The 19533-nt window shown below is 43.1% G+C and overlaps 1 protein-coding gene across 1 annotated transcript in view; it reads left to right on the forward strand.

Moving 5' to 3' along the window:
- The window catches only part of CFAP47 (cilia and flagella associated protein 47), a 643784-nt gene that overhangs the window by 248034 nt on the left and 376217 nt on the right, over window positions 1-19533 (forward strand). The window contains exon 40 of the mRNA XM_054005907.1: window positions 9606-9692. Within this exon, the coding sequence (XP_053861882.1) occupies window positions 9606-9692 (87 nt within the window). The remainder of the gene's footprint in view (window positions 1-9605; window positions 9693-19533) is intronic.

Raw genomic sequence — 19533 nt, forward strand, 5'->3', positions numbered from 1 at the left:
CCCCACGACTCCTGCTTGAAGTGCCTGGGGGAATCCCATCAACCAGATAAGTGCCGCATTTGTAAGGCTTTCAAGCCTCGGACAAAAAAGGAGCGGGACTTTCATTTAAAACAGCTCCTAATGGAAGCAGCACTTAACCCGGTGCCCTCAGCATCACACGCAGACCAGGCGCCATTGGTCCGAAGCGCGCCTCCGGCACCAGAACAACCCAGCACCAGCAAAGACTCGGCACCAGACGTCTCCGGCACTGTACAGACACGACATCGCTCGCTGTCTCCGCTGCCCAAGAAGCCGCACAAACCACCTGCTGTTCCTGTACAGTTTCAGGTACCGCCTGTGCCCCCATTGGAGCAACGGCCTGTACCGGACCGCCCTGCGAAGGGTCCAACTCCGGCACCGTCTATTCTGGCGCCGCAAGCGCCATTGAGTCTGGTGCACACAAGCTCCCTGGTGCACACCGTGGTAGAGTTCAGCCTGCCATCCACTCCAGAGACCTTCTCCACCGCTTGCGACCTGATCATGCTGACTGAGCCTGAACCGTCTCACCCTCCAGCACCGCCTGTGTGGACTGTCCCATCCATAGGGAAGCCCGCCTTCATGCGACCTCCATCGCAGAGCGAGACAGCTCGGCACCGATCTCGGTCACATTCCAGGTCGCGGTTCCGATCCCGCCAATGGTCTCGGCACCGCTCGCAGTCCCGGCACCGATCCCCATCTCGGCGCCGGTCATACTCGCAGCGCCGCTCCACCTCACGAAGGTCTCCCTCCCGGTATGATTGGTACCGGTTCAGCTCCCGGCACCCGTCCCGACGCTGATTGTCTCGCAGCCGATCCCGGCACCGCCTGGGCCGTAGGTCTTCGTCGAGATCTAGATCAGCCTCCTGGCACCGTTATGACCATCGGTCCCGATCCCGATCCCAGTACCGCCCGAGACCCTGGCACCGGTCCCCGTCTCCCAGGCGCGGAGCGACAGAGTGGGAATGTGCAACACAGCATGTGCGTTCAGCCCCGCTTTGGCCTTCACGACCAAATTCGACGTCGTTCCAAGCGGGGAGTGGCTACCACGTCCAGGGCCAAGACGCGGATGGTGCTAGCCAGGGACAAGATGAAGGACAGGATCCTGACCAAGGACCCCCACAATGGTTTTTTTGGACCCCTTGGGCATACCACCAAGCCCAAGGTGTCCCCTCGGGCACTTCTCACTCTGCTCATTCGGAGCCCTGGGTACTGGAGGCCACTGTGAGCCGCCCTCCCCCGGCAGCCTCGGAGGCGACTGCCCTGCCATCAGATCAGGCCCATGCCCCTAGCGTGGTGGACCTAGGGCAACCGGACCCTCCACAAACAGACCTTCCCCAAGATCCACTAATCCCGGGGGTGTCCTCCTCATCCTCGCCTGACGAGGCTGTAGCAGGCACATCCTCCTCTGGCCCACCGCCTATTGATCTTCGTGCACACTAGGAATTGCTACGTAGGGTGGCACAGAACATGAACCTCCAGGTGGAGGCGGTGGTGGAAGCTGAGGATCCTGTGGTGGACATTTTATTGGTCACTGCCCCCACACGTGTAGCCTTGCTGTTTATTCTGACCATCCAGGCTAATGGCAATATGATCTGGCAGTCCCCAGTGTCTATTCCTCCCCCGGCCAGAAGGTTGGAGAGGAAATACTTGGTGCCCTCTAAGGACTATGAATATTTGTATGTTCACCCCCAACCTTGCTCCCTCATTGTACAGTCTGTGAACGAGAGGGAGAGACACAGCCAGCAAGCACCTGCCCCTAAGTCCAAGGACACTAGATGCCTGGATTTGTTTGGGTGCAAGATATATTGAACTGGTGGCCTGCAGCCCAGGGTAGCTAACCAGCAGGCCCTCTTGAGCCGTTATAATTATAACATCTGGAACTTGATGGAGAAGTTCAAGCAGTTGGTTCATCTGGAGTCCAGGGTGGAGTTTGGGGCCTTGCTAGAAGAGGGCAAGAAATTAGCGAGGACATCCCTGCAGGTGTCTTTAGATGCGGTGGACTTGGTGGCTAGGACTCTAGCCTCGGGCGTGGCTATGCACCGCATTTCATGGCTGCAAGTGTCCGGTCTTCCACCGGAGCTGCAGCAGACTATTCAAGACCTGCCCTTTGATGGACAGGGGCTAGTCTCAGACAAAACTGACCCCAGACTTCAGAGTCTGAAGGACAACCGGGCCATCATGTGCTCATTGGGCATGCATACCCCGGTGACGCAACTTAGGCCCTTCTGGCCCCAACCGCAGCACACCTACCCTAACCCTCAACCGCGGCAGGACTTCACTAGAAGGTGTGGCCGCAGTAGTAGGAGGAGACAATCTGGTCCTCAATCAGGCCAGAATCAGGGCCCCCCCAAAACCATCGGCGGGGCTCAAGCAAAACTTTTGAAGGTGCGCCCGAGGACGGAGCACCAGTCTCCTTGAAGGATCCTTTTCCGCCTTTCTTCAACCGCCTCTCTATTTCCTCCCTGCGTGGTCCCGCATAATGTCAGATCACTGGGTCCTACGCACAGTGGAAACTGGATACCAGCTTCAGTTTGTTTCACCCCCCCCCCACCCCTCTTGAGGGACCCCTCTCACGAGCAACTCCTCTTACAGGAGGTACAGGCACTCCTGTCTATCAGAGCAGTGGAAAAAGTCCCAAAGGATTTGAGGGGCAGGGGTTTTTACTCCTGTTACTTCCTAATCCCCAAGGCAAAGGGGGGACTTTGACCCATCCTGGACCTGCACGGACTCAACAAATTCATGGTAAAGTTGAAGTTCCGCATGGTTTCCCTGGCAATCATTATCCCTTCCCTGGATCCTGGTACGTCGCCCTCGACATGAAGGACGCATACTTCCACATAGCAATTTACCCGCCGCACAGGCGATTCCTTCACTTTGAGGTCAACCAACAGCATTTCCAATTTACCGTCCTTCCCTTCAGCCTGTCCACAACACCAAGGATCTTCACAAAGTGTATGACCATCATAGTGGCCTCGCTCTGCTGACATCGGATCCAAATGTTTCTGTACCTCGATGACTGGCTCATTCGGAGTCATTCTGAGCTATAGGTGTGGTCTCATGTTCGGTTCATCATGAGCTTGTTCAGGCAACTGGGCCTGCTGCTCAACACCGAAAAGTCCACTTTGCAGCCAACCCAAAGAATAGACTCGAATCTCATCAGGTCATGCCTACCGCATGGCGTGTCAGGTATTCCGCAAACACCTTCAGGGCCGTTGTGTCACAATCTTCACAGACAACACAACGGCCATGTTTTACATCAACAAGTAAGGCAGAGCGTGGTTGTCCCTCCTCTGTCAGGAAGCCATACACTTGTGGGAATTCAATTTCTTGATTGGGCACTTAACTTGCAAATTCCTTTCTTAAGAAGCTGACCAAATGCCTTACTAAGGCTACTTAAAATCAAACAAGTACACAGCCAATATTCATAACTTCGAATACAAAAATGATACATGCATACAAATAGGATGAATATATTCAGTAGAGCGTAAACTTTGCAGAGATATATTACATGGCATATGTAGCATAAAACATATTCCAGTTATGTCATATATACATTCATAAGCATATTTCCATAAAGCATTATGGGGTGCAAAGTCACAGCTGGCTATAACAATGCCACGCAAACACCTGTTCTCTTTTTAGGTGACATTGTAATTAAGAGGTGGGTAGCATTATCTACCATAAATGTAAATAACTTGTTTTTCTTAGAGATTGGCTGAACAAGAAGTAGGACTGAGTGGATTGTAGTCTCTAAAGTTTTACATTGTTTTGTTTAAGTGCAGTTATGTAACAAAAAACAATCTACATTTGTAAGCTGCAGTTTCATGATAAAGAGATTGCACTACAGTGCTTGTATTTTTCAATTCACCTCCTACCATTTTTATCATTTTTACAGTACAAATATTTGCAATAAAAATAATAAAGAGAGCACTGTACACTTTGTCTTCTGTGTTGTAATTGAAATCAATATATTTGAAAATGTAGAAAGCATCCAAAATATTTAATAAATTTCAATTGATATTCTATTGTTTAACAGTGTGATTAAAACTGCGATTAATCACGATTAATTTTATTAATTGTCACAATTTCTTTCAGTTAATCGTGTGAGTTAGCTGCGATTAATCGACAACCCTAATTCGTATAAAATATAGGGGTATGACCTCATTTAAAAAAAAACTACTTAAAAAGTCACCAGAGGCACCTGACTTCTGTCCATTACTGGGAGGACATTGATGACTGCAGTAACTGTTGCCTTTCTTGAGCAGTTATTCAATGTCCATAGATGATTTAGTGAGCAAATGTCTGACAACCAGTTGTGTCTCTGCCTTTTTTCAGGGAACCATTAAGGTTCAAATAGCAGTATACCCAGTAGCTTCCCAATTGAGTTGACCATCCAGGAGAGCTGTAGATCTCTCTTCTACTCTAGAGATATCCATATACTTGGTGACGGGAAACCTGAATTGACTGTCATGTCAATCCTCCTCCTTTCATGACATTGTCTTGAGAGTGTGCTGTGGTGCCTCAAGAAGACAGAATATCGGTACCTACTCCCAGAGATTTGGTCAGACTGTCTTTTCCAACAGGGGGCATTTGAACTTTGTCTCATCAGCAAATGCAGGGTGCATTAGCTCCTTAAACAAGCAAGAGCAGTTTAAGCACCTCACCCAAAGTTAGGGTGCCTAAAATTAGGTGCGTCAATTCTTTTTAGGCATGTAGATAAATGTGGCCTGATTTTCAGAGGGGCTGATGGTTCACCACTGTCTTTGGCTTCACTGAGAGCCATGGATTACTGAGCACATCAGGCCTCTTTTACTTAGGTACCTAACTCCATCTCTAATTTTACACATCCAAGTTTAAAACATTATCAAACATGCTTTGCATAGATAGGGGTCATATTAGCTCATCAAAGATGAACAGTGAAAGTCTGATCAGGCCAAAACTCCCAAAGGCCAGTGAAATGATGATTTGAGACCACAATGTGGAGTATTGTTTTAACTGGCTCCAGTTATATAAGTGCTTGTCTGCATCGCCCCACAGTTTGTACTGTGATGGTGTGAATTGCCGTTTAAAGAGAACTACATAAATGTGAACTATGTACCTTTTAGTTCACACCCACATGGGGGAGTTAAGCGTGTGCTGCAATTTACGTCCCCCTAGTCCAAACCACAGGGCTCTGTAGACATAGACTCAGGGAGAGCTGGAGCTGCATCAATATATTTAGTCCAGGTTCTGCTACCCTTACTCACTTGAAGTTAGGGTGACCAGACAGCAAGTGTGAAAAATCGGGATGGGGGCTGGGGGTAATAGGAGCCCATATAAGAAAAAGACCCAAAAATCGGGACTGTCCCTATAAAATCGGGATATCTGGTCACCCTACTTGAAGTAATATATGTCATGCTCAGTGTGACTACTTAGGGGAATACTGGTTGATATTGGAGGCTCTCTGTGTATCTGTGTCAGATTGCAAATCCTAGTTTGAATGTGGAGCTTATTTGCCTTCTCTGCTGTCTATTGCCTCCATATTGAGAGCTAAAACCCCCAGGAAGTGACAGGATAAATTCTTGTACCTGGCACAGGGCTAACAATAGAGGGTCATTAAACTTTGATGATCATCCATTCAAATGATGCATCTTCGAACAAAGAGCTTCTCTACCCAGGGCATACCAGTTTCTCAGCTTGAACTCCGGGGAAAAAGTAACTAAGCAAACTATTACCTGGTAAAGGACTTCAATCTCTTAACTAAACTGATCAGAGGGTCACCTCACCAAAGAGGAAGCTGTAAAAGAGAAGGTCTTTTGCTGGCCACTTTGGAGAGAGAGCAGAAGGAAATTGGCTGCAGAGGAAAGAGACAGATTCATGATTCAGAGGAGAAGTCATGTTCAGTAAGGGGGACCCTGAACACCCCAGAAAGCCCAGAGATTGTTTGAGTAGTGAGGAAATTGAAGCAGGGAAATGGGAAAAGGTATTTTTAGTTTTGTCTAGGTCTGCATAATTCTTGTCTCACTAAAGTAAAGGGTGAGTGTTTTTTGAAGCTCTTACAAACCCATGAGACAGTCCTGCATTCACTATCATGTTTCCCTGAAGAGCTGAATTGTAAATTCAGAGTACCCACAAGGTTGGATCTCTGGGAAAGGGTTTACTTAAGGTACTGGAGAGATTGGGGGTGGAACCGCAGCCAATGGGAACTGCTGGGGTGGGGCTGGGCAGCGCTAGGCACAGAGCCCCTGAGCCAGCACCAGCCACTGTAGAAGTCACGGCGGTCACGGAAAGTCACAGGATCCATGACCCACTTGCAGCCTTACTCATAGTTACTTGAATGTTACATTAATGAGAAGAGACAGTTGGATGTTTCATTTCATTCAGTATGGAATTAGTCTCTGGATATGTAAAATTTTAGGAAAAAATAGTTCCTATTTTAATATTAATACCTCAATTCTATTAAGCTGTGGGATGCTGCTGAATCTTCAGATGTTTATTTTCTTTACTATGGCTAAGGATAGGTTGAAGGTTATGCCATATGTCACTGGAAAAGTATTTCTTCATCAATTTGCAGTAAAGACTCCAAATTGAACTGTCATCTAGATAAAGTAATAGTTTTGGTAATTCATAATATACTTGCTCCTTGAATAGATGGCTCCAATTAGGTTGTTCTTTGAGTGATTGCACATGTCCATTCCACTCGAGGTGAGTGTGTGTGTCCAGTGCATGGTTATCAGAGATTTTTTTTCCCCTCCACCAGTATCTGTCAGGGCGGCTTGAGTGCCCTCTGCTGCCACATGCCACTGCATGCAGGTATAAAGGATGGAGCACCCCCACCCCACTCGGTTCCTTCTTACTGCCCATGATGGTTGTTGGAGTGATTAGAGACTTGTAACTGCAAGTTCTTCTCTCATTCCTAGTAAAATATACCCATTTTTACTTAAAGTAATCTCGTAGTTAGAGTTTCAGGTGATGGTTAATTATAGGGTTTAGTTTTTAGGTCATAAATGACCAGTTCAGTTTTCAGTACTGGTACCGGTGTTAGAATGATGCCTTGGTCTCTGGGGTTTTAAATCATGTTGCTCATGTAGCAAACCAATGCCAGTGAGTGTTCCGCACCCCAACTGCCTTAAGTGCTTGGAGGAACCCCATGTGTGTGACAAATGTCACATTTTTAAAGGATTTAAGCCTTGCTCAAAAAAGGAAAAAGCGGCTGGGCTTAAGTATATTCTTATGGAGGTGGTGCTTTGTCCTCCTTTGGACCTGTCCAGTTTGCAACGGGCATTGGGTATGTCAGCATCGGTACAGAGTGCTCCACCAACGTTATCTGAGTTGAGAGCTCAGTCACTATCGCTGGTGCTGAGGAAGAAGCACACAACTTGGTATCTCACTTGTCAAGATCCCCAGTACTGAAGCCTTCTAAAGGCAAGAGACCTGAGAGGGTCATTTGAAAGGAGACCCTCCCTGAAGCATACTTCAGCTAAAACAGGGTAGTCAACTCGAGAACCTGTGCCGGAGCTGTCAAGACTGACCTCTGAAGTGCCTACTACAGCATCTTCAGGCTATCTTTCAGTGTCTCAGGGCCAAGAAGCATTTCTGGCACTGTCAACACCAGAGGCACATGCGGCTTCTAGAGAGCTACTTAACCTTTTGGTGCTGGTTGCCTCGGAACCCTACTCTGGCTCCTCTGAAGCATGTGGTACTGATGCCACTATACTTTCTTACCTTGGAAGACAGTACAGTTGAGATGGAATCCAGCTATGATTTCTCCAGTATCTCCATCTCTGGGTTCTGGCTGTCAGTCTCCAGTACCAATGGGGGTTCTATTATCCCATTATCAGAAGACTCAGATTGTTCATCCTCTTCAGACTCAGAGATTGGGTCCTGTGTCCCAGCCTAGGCAGGACATACATCCTTTATTGGGGACTTGCGGTCCATAGTTCCTACACTAAAAAGTGTAGCCATTATTCAATCTACCTTTGCTATGCTGGGGCTCCTACTTAGTGTGGACAAAACATTTCTGAAACTAGTCCAGAGAATAGAATTTATTGGAGTGGTCCTGTACTCTATGAAGGTCAAAGATTTTCTACAGCAATTGAGGTTAGACATGCTGTGGGGCTTGGTTCTGAAACTAAAAGCTCATCCTGTCACCACAGTATGCAGCTGCCTCAGGCTCCTAGTGCACATGGTGGTGTATAGCTATGTAGTGCAGCACACCAAACTGCACCTCAGATAGTTGCAAGGATGGCTATCTTCTTTGTATTCCCTGAGCCATCATCGTCTAGGTTTGAGTACCAGTGTTAATCTTGTCCTCTCTGGACTGGTGACTGGACCCTTTGAGAGTTCGTACAGTGGTCCCCTTTGCTTCGCCACAACTAGCCTTCACTTTAGGCCCAGATGCATTGGCCCTGGGTTGGGGATCCCACATTGGGTTCCTGCAGACTCATGGTCTTTGGTCTGCCCAAGATTTGAAGATGCATATGAATGTCAGGAAATTGCGAACTGTTCATCTAGCTCATTTGACCTTCCTTCCACTTATCAAGGGAAAAAAATCTGCTAGTATTAACAGACAACACAACAACTTTGTTTTATGTGAACAGGCAGGGAGAAGCCTAGTCTATTTGATTGTGCCAGGAGGTGATTCTCCTTTGGGAATTCTCCATGGCCATCTCCATTTCAGGGCTGCTTACCTTCCAGGGATGTAGAATACACTAACAGATCAGTTGAGCAGGTCCTTTACCGATCACCACGAATGGTCACTGTATCTATTGGACTAGATAACACACAGCATCCACGGCTTTCCTGGTACAAGTACCTATTCTGGACATTTGCAAAGTGGCGACTTAGTCAGTGCACATGTTTGCCCATTATTATACTATTGCTATCTGTCCAGGAACGATGCCAGATCTGGGCATCTTATTCTACAATCACTGTTCAGATAGACTCCAAGTCCACCTGCAGACCAGATTGCTTGTGAGCCACCTACATTGAAATGGACATATGCAACCACTTAAAGAAGAAAAAATGGTAACTAACCTTTCTGTAATTGTTGTTGTTCGAGATTGGTTGCATGTGTCCATACCACAACCTGCCCTCCTACCTCTCTCTATCGTAAGAAGGAACTGAAGGGAGTTGGGGTGGTTCCCCCCTTTATACCTGAAGGCAATGGCATGTGGCAGCAGAGGGAATTTGAGCCTCCCCAACAGGTACCACTAAGGGAAAAAATCTCCGACAACTGTGAACACGTCATGCACTCACCTACAGTGGAACGGAAATGCACAACACCCCTTGAGGAGTAACAGTTACAGAAAGGTTAGTAACCATTTTTTCCTATTATTAAATGACAAAGAAGTTAATTGTGGCTTAAGTTTTGAGAAGTGTCTTGGAATTTTTGTGAATTTGAATTTGATTCATAATTTTGAAAAAAAAACAAAAAACTTCTTGTCCCTTATATTTTTGCAGGTTTAGTGTACTTTTTAAGTTTTCCAACATGAGGCCAATAATAATTTTCTTTACCAGGACTTTGTTTCAGATTTTTAGATAAAGTAATAAACTTTCATTTTGTAAATAATATGTACAGTAAAAATGCATGTTTGCTTTTTTTCCAGAGTTATTTTAGTGGAATCTACAACTTACTTGACTGTACCTGAGCAATTGCATCAAGCCAGCCAAGTAAAGCAAGGCAAAACACACAGGTAGGTTTTAAAATTCAGTTACTGATTGTACATTGTCGTGTAATACAACTTTATTTGTATAACATCTTGTATAAACCTGTATCTCTAAACTTTCAAGAATTACAAAATGTGACTTTGGCATATGATAAAAATTACATAACATTTATGAAAAGACATTTTATAAATGAAATAATATTGTCAGAGGCATTGGAAAAATATATATTTTTAAATTAAGATCTGAAGAGATGAAAATTTGAGTATGGGAGATAAGGGAAAAGGTGGACTTTAGTGGTAGGAAGAAACAGCAGAACAGGTAAATATTAGAGCTAAAGTGGTGATGTGTGAAAGGACAGAGAGGACAATCGTGCTAATTGAGTGGATGAAGTGGGGAGAGGAACCAGTCTGCCTTCGTGACATTTTATTCATTTGGAGGCTTAAAAACAAGGAAAAGTTCTTTTGGATTGAATTGGGTCCTGAACTGAACAGGCTGAAGCTGTTTCAGGAGGGGGTGAGATCTTCACATTTTTTTTAGCATGTGAGAAGGCAGGTGGCAAAATTCTGCACATGCTAGAGTTTTAAATCCTATATCTTTAGGAGGACATAAACTATGGATTTTCAAAAATGAAGATGAGAAGAGATTAATGCAAATGCAGAGATCTAAGTTGAGGCAGTTATATGCACAGCCGTTATTACGTAGGTGACTGTAGACAGATTTTCTGATGTATGAGGTGTGGAAGGAGAAAAGTTCAAGGTCAGGATGACTACGCTGGTAAAAATGGCCTAGATTAGATGATAGAGGCGAGTTACAATCTGAGTGAAGGAAGAATGTTGAAAGAAAGTGCTATGTCTAAGGATTCTCATCTTGCCCAAAAGAAGTACTTCTGTCTTCACCATCTGTAGCTGACAGGAGGTGAAACAAATATCCACAAGTTTATTTGTCAAGACAAAAGAGGTGGAACAGGAAGAAGTTATTGTATGTGTGAGGGAGACTGATGAGTATCACCAAGATTGATAGTCACGGATACAAGTAAGGAGAAGATAGAAAAGAGGTTTGACACTTTTGGACTCTGTACAAATGACTGTGTTGGCACAGCAGAGGAACTACTACAGACATATGAAGCAATACTCTTAACTTGTCAAGAGATTTAGAATTACTTATGGTTAAGAACGTTACTTTTCAAATCATAGAATGAAATATAATTTGAAATGTTCAGTTTGCTTTCTAAGTATTCTTGGCAGTAAAATGTCCCATTCACATATTATGGAAGCTAGCTATACAGAAGGCCTATTATTTATCTTCCTGTCAGTACATGGTTCATTTAACTTATTCATAATACATATTCATGATTTTAAGTTTCTTTATGATAATAACATGTAAACTACAAACAGTGTAACTGAAGGTTAATAAATCTGGGCTCTGGTGAACTAAGGCAATAACAAGTTCCAGAGTTGAAAACACTTCAAGAAAAATGCCCTATCAGCAGCTGTCTCCCACTTAAAATGAATGTGTAAGAGGATCCAGCTCGAGGGCCTCTGTTGATCACAACTGCAGCAGTAATGCATGAGAAGGGTAACCTCACAGGTAGCCAGATCCCAAACAATTTAAGCTTTTTAGGTGAACACTTAGAATAATGCCCTGGTCCTAACTGGTGCTTTGTGATTTGCACTTGTTGCCAATGTACTGTGTAATGCTTCCTTAATAAGCAAGGTGCAGCAATTGGTACTAATTTTAGCTTCTAAATGATTCCAAGGTTTAGCCCCATGTAAAGCCAATTACAGCAGTCTAGTATTAGCAACAAAAGTATAGATAACTGTAGCATGGTCAACATCCACGGAAAGCAGTCATATCATAGTAGTTTCACCAACCGTATATTAGAAAAATATTCTTGATCATAATTACTACTTTAACTACTTGGATCAAATAAGACCTCCAAACTGTGAGCCCGTGGGACAAATGCTGGACAAGTTGGCTCACCAGTACTTTGGGATGATTACTCCATTTTACAAACATTAGCTCAATCTTGTCTAATTATCTTAATCCAAATGTCCTTAATCTCAAATGTTCTTGATCCAGACTTAGATTAATAGTTTTATAGATTCTAAGGCCAGAAGGGATCATTCTGATCATCTAGTCTGAGACCCTGTACAGCACAGGCTGTAGAACTTCCCAAAAATAATTCCTACAGCATATGTTTTAGAAAAAAATCCAATCTCGATTTAAAAATTATCAGTGACATAGAATCTGCCATAACCCTTGGTATATTATTCCAATGATTAGTTACTCTCATCATTTAAAAACATATGCTTTATTTCCAGTCTGAATTTGTCTAGTTTCAATTTTCAGCCATTGGATCATGTTAGACCTTTCTCTGTTAGATTGAGGAGCTCATTATAAAATATTTGTTCCTTATGTAGATACTTATAGACTAATCAAGTCATCTCTTGCCCTTCTCTTTGCTAAGATAAATTGATAGAGCTCTTTGAATCTGTCACTATAAGGGATGTTTTCTAATCCTTTAATCATTCTCACCGGTCTTTTCTGAACCTTCTCAAATTTATCAATATCCCTCTTGAATTATGGGCACCAGAACAGGATTCTAGCAGCAGTCATATAAGTGCCAAATACAGAGATGAAAATAATCTCTCCACTCATGTTCACTTGATAATCCACCTCCCACAAATCTCTTTCAGGGTCACTGCTTCCCAGGATAGAAGCCCCTATTCTATAAGTGTGGCCTATACTTTTGTTCCTAGATGTATATGTTTACATTTAACCATATTAAAACACCAAGTTTACAAAGTGATCCGGATCACTCTGAATCAGTGACCTGTCCTTTTCATTATTTACCGCTGCCCTACTTTTTGTGTCATCTGCAAACTTCATCAGTGATGACTTTTTTTTTTCAGATCATTGATAAAATAATTAAATAGCATAGTGCCAAAAATCGATTCCTGCAAGACCCAAATGGAAACAGATCTAGGTGATAATGCATCTGAAAAAGTGGGGTTTTTACCCACAAAAGCTTATGCCCAAATAATCTGTTAGTCTTTAAAGTGCCACCGGACTCCTCGTTGATTTTGAGACCCATCAGTTAGCCAGTTTTCAATCCATTTATTGTTAACTTTGTTACATTCTAGCTTTTTAATCAAAATATCATGATGTGTCAAGTCAAACATCTCACAGAAGTCTAAGTATATTAAGTCAACCCTATTACCGTTATCTGTCAAATTTGTAATTTCAATAAAAAAGATATTAAGTTAATATGACAGGATCTATTGTCAATAAACCCATGCTAATTTGCAGTAATTACACTACCTTCCTTTAGTGCATTATTAATCAAGTCCTGTATTTGCCACTCCATTATGTTGCCTGGGATCAGTATCAGACTGACAGTATCAGACGTATCCAGGTCATTCCATTTACCCTTTTTAAAAATTGGCACAACATTAGCTTTCTTCCAGTCTTCTGGAACTTCCCCACTGTTCCAAGACTTACTGAAAATCAATATTAATGGTCCAGTTACTTCCTCAGCTAGCTCTTTTAAGATTCTTGGATGCAAGTTATCTGGACCTGCTGATTTTAAAATGTCTGACTATTTAGCTTCTATTTAACATTCTCCAAAGAAACTAGAGGAATGGCAAGTCTGTTATCTTCACCATATGATGAGACTGCATCATCTGTTTTTCTCCAACTGAACAGAAATATTTATTGAACACCTCTCTCTTTTCTGCATTATTAATGATAATTCTACCATTTCCATCTAGTAATGGTATAATACTATTGTCAAAATTCTTTTTGTTCCTAATATATTTAAGAAGCTGCTTCTTGCCCCTAATTTTGCTGGCCATCGATTTCTCCTTGTGTCTTTTGGCTTCCCTTATCAATTTTCTACAATTCCTAAATTCTGAGTTATATTCTTTACTATCAACTTCTCCTTTCTTCCATTTGTATATTTTTAATTTTTTTTTTACAGCTGCCACCTCTTCTCCTTCTAAACCAGGATTTTTTTTAACCATCACGGCTTTCTTAGTTGTGGGATGGTGGCTTTTGGGCATCTCATAAGGTGTCCTTAAATGATTCCCAATTATCATTCAAATTTTTCTGATTAAATTCTTCCCAGCTGGCTTAGCTCATCATTATTTTCAGCTTTGTGAAATTAATCCTATTAAAGCGCCCAAGTATACAGATTACTGGTCTGGACTTTATTCTGTTTGCACATTATAAATTTGATCATTCATGATCACTTGTACCTAAGCTACCATTAACTTTTTTAGTCCTGTGATCAGTTCCTCTTTATATGTTAGGGCAAGGTCTAATATAGAAGTTGCCCCTATTTGCTGCAACACTTTTTGAGTGAGGAAATTGTCATATACAAAGTTTAGAAATTCAAAGGATGTTACGTAGTTGCTGTGCATCAGATTCTCCGTGCTTTTACACTGGCATGTAATTGGTGTGGAGAATCAATCCCTTTTTCTAAGTGGGCCAGGTGTGGTGGAACTATAAGGCTGGGTGTTTTCAGCTTACACCACAGTGGATATCCCCTCATCGGCCCACCCCATCTCAGCTTTAAACAAGCTAGAGTAATGAAAAAGAAACTGTGCACGCCCAGTTGAGAGCAGGCTCAGGCAGAAGATTGATTGCCCCAAACTACCCTCTGGAACCTTTTATAGAAAAAGGAACGGAACCACTGAAGCAATTCCATTGACATTTGCAGATGTCAACAAAAATCTGTGGTCAGGAATATCAGAAACTGCTCAGATAGATGCAAAAAATCAGCATGGGCACTTTATCTCCTGACAATGGATTAGCTAATCAACCAATTTAACAATTGCAATTTCTTTCCCATGCCCAGGCCTAAATGTGATTGAAATGGGATTGAGGAAACTTTACCACATCAGAAATCACTAACGTTGCTCTGCCACAACTTTCCCTATGTTTTTACATTGATGAATCCTCCATGTGTGTTCTTAACAATGAACATTTCTGGAACTGACAATAAATAACCCGCAGAGTTTGAAACAGTAAAGAAAAAACTGCGTGTGCAATATACACTCCTGTATAATAAAAATACTGGGTTCGATAGTTTTGTTTTGATCAGACCAGAAATGATGTTATTTGTACTGTCGTTGTGCCCAGAGCCGCCAATCAAGATGGGGGCTCATTGTGTTGAGCACTGTATAAACAAACTATAAGACAATCTTTCCCCCCCCTCAAACGACTTACACCTTGTCCCTATTTAGAATTTAACAGATAGCTATAAAACACAATGGAAGGGAGAGAATGGCGGGGGGAGGGAGAATGATGGGTTACACTAATAGGAACAAAGTTACATTTATTAGCTAAGCTTAGACATCATAGTTTAATTTAAAATAAGTAATTGGACAGTATATATTAGAGACTTGCTAACCATACTTTTGCCTTACCATTAGCATTAGGCAGTTTACCATGGCTGTCACTGTACAGGTAGGTCGTTAGAAGGGTTTTATGAAGGGTTTTATGTGCAAACTGATTGGAGAATAAAAAAAAATCCTTTCCTTGGTGAAATATTTTCAGAACTACTCATTTAAAAAAGAAACACATGAAAAATTGTCAGTTTTTCTCAAGGCCAGTCCTGTCAGTGTACAATATATGCCAAATTATTGTTAGTTTGTTTACTTCCTCACTACACTTTTTTTTTTAAATTAATTATTCAGAATACCAAGAAATATTCTTACATTTCTGAGTTTGGTTCTGATGCAGGTTACATCTCCAGGCAGATTGATGAGTGAAGGAAGGGGTCGTACTAAACAAAGCGGAACAACCAGTATTTCTTATTGTCATAAGATAAACAATAGATATAAATGTTGTGCGTTGTTCCAGTGTATAAATGTAGAAGATTCTGAGAGTTGTCAGTCCAACATTAATATCTTTATTCTATTATCTTCCACAAGTGCATTTTAGAAAGATACTACTAGGAGGCATTACAGTTCTGCTCAATAATTGATATAGTGTAAATTGGTTTATGCTAACTTAAAACATTCTACCTGATTTTAGCTGTTTCTATAACATCAGTTACTGTCCTGAGTTTTGTGGGAACATCAAAGCCCTGGCCTACACTATAGGGTTAAGTTGAATTTAGCCGTGTTAGGTCGATTTTATAATGAATGCGTCTACACAAGCAACCTCGTTCCATCGACCTAAAGGGCTCTTAAAATCGACTTCTGTACTCCTCCCCGATGAGGGGAATAGCGCTAAAATTGGCCTTGCTGGGTTGAATTTGGGGTAGTGCGGACGGAAATTGACGGTATTGGCCTCCGGGAGCTATCCCAGAGTGCTCCATTGTGACTGCTCTGGACAGCACTTTGAACTCCGATGCACTAGTCAGGTACACAGGAAAAGCCACGGGAACTTTTGAATTTCATTTCCTGTTTGGTCAGCGTGGCGAACTTAGCAGCACAGGTGACCATGCAGTCCCCCCAGAATCGTAGACCATAGAATGTTTCTACGCTTCCCCTATCATATCCATCCCTGAAGTTATCACAGATTAGAAGGAGAAAAAAAACGCACTTGTGATGACATGTTTTCCGAACTCATGCAGTCCTTCCACCCTGATAGGGCACAGCTTAATGCATGGAGGCATTCAGTGGCAGAGGCCAGGAAAGGATTAGGTGAGCACAAAGAGCCGAGGCAGGACACTATGCTGAGGCTAATGGGGGAGCAAACGGACATGATGAAGCGTCTGTTGGAGCTGCAGGAAAGCCAACAAGAGCACAGATCCCTGCTGTATCCACTGTATAACCGCCTACCCTCCTCCCTATGTTCCATAGCCTCCTCACCCAGACGCTCAAGAATGTGGGGGAGGAGGCAGCTCCGGGCACCCAGCCGCCCCACTCCAGAGGGTGGCCCAAGCAACAGAAGGCTGTCATTCAAACAGTTTGATTTTTAGTGTGGCTAGAATAAGCAATAGTGTGGCCTTGTCCTTCCCTCCTCCCCCACCTGGGCTACCTTGTCGGTTATCTTTTTTTTTTTTTAATTAATAAAGAAAGAATGCGTGGTTTCAAAACAATAGTTACTTTATTTCGAAGGGAGGAGAGTGGTTGGCTTACAGAGAATTAAAATCAACAAAGGGGGTGGGTTTTCATCAAGGAGAAACACACACAACTGTTACACAGAAGCCTGGCTAGTCATGAAATTGGTTTTCAAAGTCTCTCTGATGCGCAGCGCGCCTTGCTGTGCTCTTCTAATCGCCCTAGTGTCTGGCTGCTCAACATCGGATGCCAGGCAATTTTCTACAACATCCCACTCCGCCATAAACGTCTCCCCCTTATTCTCACAGGGTATGTCTACGCTATGAAATTAGGTTGATTTTATAGAAGTCGATTTTTAGAAATCGATTTTATACAGTCGATTGCGTATGTCCACGCTAAGCGCATTAAGTCGGCGGAGTGCATCCTCACTACCTTGGCTAGCATCAACTTACAGAGCGGTGCACTGCGTAGCTGTCCCACAGTTCCTGCAGTCTCTGCCGCCCACTGGAATTCTGGGTTAAGCTCCCATTGCCTGATGGGGCAAAAACATTGTCACAGGTGGTTTTGGGTACATGTCATCAGTCACCCCTCCCTCCGTGAAAGCAACAGCAAACAATCGTTTCGCACCAGACACCAGTGTGATTAGAAGAGCACAGCAAGGTGCGCTGCGCATCAGAGAGGCTTTGAAAACCAGTTGCTGTAGTATGGCGTCTGCACAGGTAACCCAGGAAAAAAGGCAACTGACATAATGTGGACATACGCAATCAATTTCTAAAAATCGACTTCTATAAAATCGACCCAATTTCGTAGTGTAGACATACCCATAGGCTATATCCTGCAAGGACATGGGATTTTAGTGAATATTTTGTATTGAGCTCTTTGCCATTACATGGGTCAGTGTTTCTAAGTATGTTAGTAAACTGTTCTCTTGGATTCCTTCTCTCTCTGATTAATAATACATTCCTTTGCTTCTGTCTTCCTAAGTTTACTGATGAAGTAGCTGCTATATAGATTTAGATATGCCTATGGTACCTGTCACTCTTCAACTTTACTGTACATCACAGTGATGCATATAAAGAGCAAAATAATTCTGGTTTGGGGTGTGGGTATACTAGAGAGAAAGTGGAGTCAGAATGTTTCTTTCAATGTTTCTTTTCTTCCCCCTGCCAACACACCTCTGTCAGACTAAAACAGGGTTCAGATATGATCTTGGAAACTAGTTACCATGTCTATTGGTTCTCTGTGGCCCTAAAGGAATGTGGTCAGCTAGCATGGGTGCACAGTCAGGCCCTTAACCTCCTCCCACACATACACATGTTGTTGACAGTGGGCAGTAGGTGGGAGTGTACAATTCTTTCTTTTGGAGCAGCAGTAAGGCACTGTGCACACATTTTGCAGGCAGGAAGGGTCAAGAACCTATCACTTTTCGGCAACTCCTTTGCTCACCCATGTCACTTCATACTCAAAAAGGAAGAATTTTGTCTTTTGGTAGCCCATCAAATCAGTCCAATGCGTATCTGTGGTATTTGTATCTGATGAAAGTTGAATAAATCCTATTGAGTAACAATTTGCAATTTGCTCTTACTAGTGAAAAAAGACTGTGTGGTTTAATTTTCACAGTGTTTCCTTTTAATAGCCCCATTTTAACAGTCATTTCCTCACATAACATTTAGGCGGTTTATTGTCTATACAGTGATTTTGCTGCAGTTGCCACGGTTTAGGAAATCATAAGTTCTGCATTCTGTATCAAAGATGTGATGCTTCTCTCCGGCCGGCTTCGAAGGGGAAAGCGCTGCTTCTTTCTGGCCGCTGGCTGCGCGGCTGCCCCTGCTCCTCCCGAGTCCTTTGGCCCGTGCTCGCAGGGCCGCATTCCGAAAGGGGTTTTGGAGCTGCAGGCCAGGGCCCCGGGGCCCCCTTAGCTGCAGCCCTAAAGCCCCTGTGTTCCAGGTGGCCCTGCCTGCGGGGGGGAGGAGGTTCCCTGCTTGCTCGCTCCCTCCCTCCCAGAAAGTCCTAAGCGCCACCAAACAGCTGTTTGGTGGCGGGGGAAGCGCTGGGAGGAAGGGAGGGGGAGGAGGCGGAGAAGAGGAACTTGTGCAATGCTCCCTTGTAAAGTCAGCCAATCAACATTATAAGGGAGCATTGCACAACGTTAAACAAATATGTTCCCTAATGGAGCAGCAACATAACTTTGAAACAACGTTAAGCGGGAGGACGTTAAGTGAGGAGTTACTGTATTTGTGAACAACAAAAGGAGAGGATAAAATAGTACCAAGCAGATAAGATGACAAGAAATGTAATTGCTTCTTAGGGGTTACAGGAAGATTATATAAAATTTGCTGTAAAGTTTGTCTTTATAAAATATGCCAGTAAATTTTAAAATGTAAGTGTGTGCACAACAACTGATTTTACCAAATAAACTGTGATTAATATCTTGGTTCTATTAAAGTCAATGGGAGTTTTGGCACTGACTTCACTGGGGCCGAATTTCCTCTCATGTACCTAAGATCAAAATAGAACTTAAACTAAAAAGGAATCCTACAGAAAATGGAAACACAGACAAATTGCTAAGGAGTGCAAAAGAATAGCATGAGCATATGGGGGTGGAATCAGAAAGGCTAAACCACAAAATGAGTTGTACCTTGCAAGGGATTTAAAAGACAAGAAGTAGAAGTTTTATAAATACTTTAGGAGCAAGAGAAAGATGAAGAAAAGTGTAGGTCCTTTACCTTGTAGGGAAGGAGAACTAATAACTGATGACATCAAAAATGCCTATTTTGCTTCAGTCTTCACTAGAAAAGTTAATGGTGACCACATAGTCAATACAATTAATATTAACAACAAGGAAGGAATGCAA

Source organism: Malaclemys terrapin, chromosome 1, assembly GCF_027887155.1.
Source record: "Malaclemys terrapin pileata isolate rMalTer1 chromosome 1, rMalTer1.hap1, whole genome shotgun sequence".
Lineage (NCBI taxonomy): Eukaryota > Metazoa > Chordata > Testudines > Emydidae > Malaclemys > Malaclemys terrapin.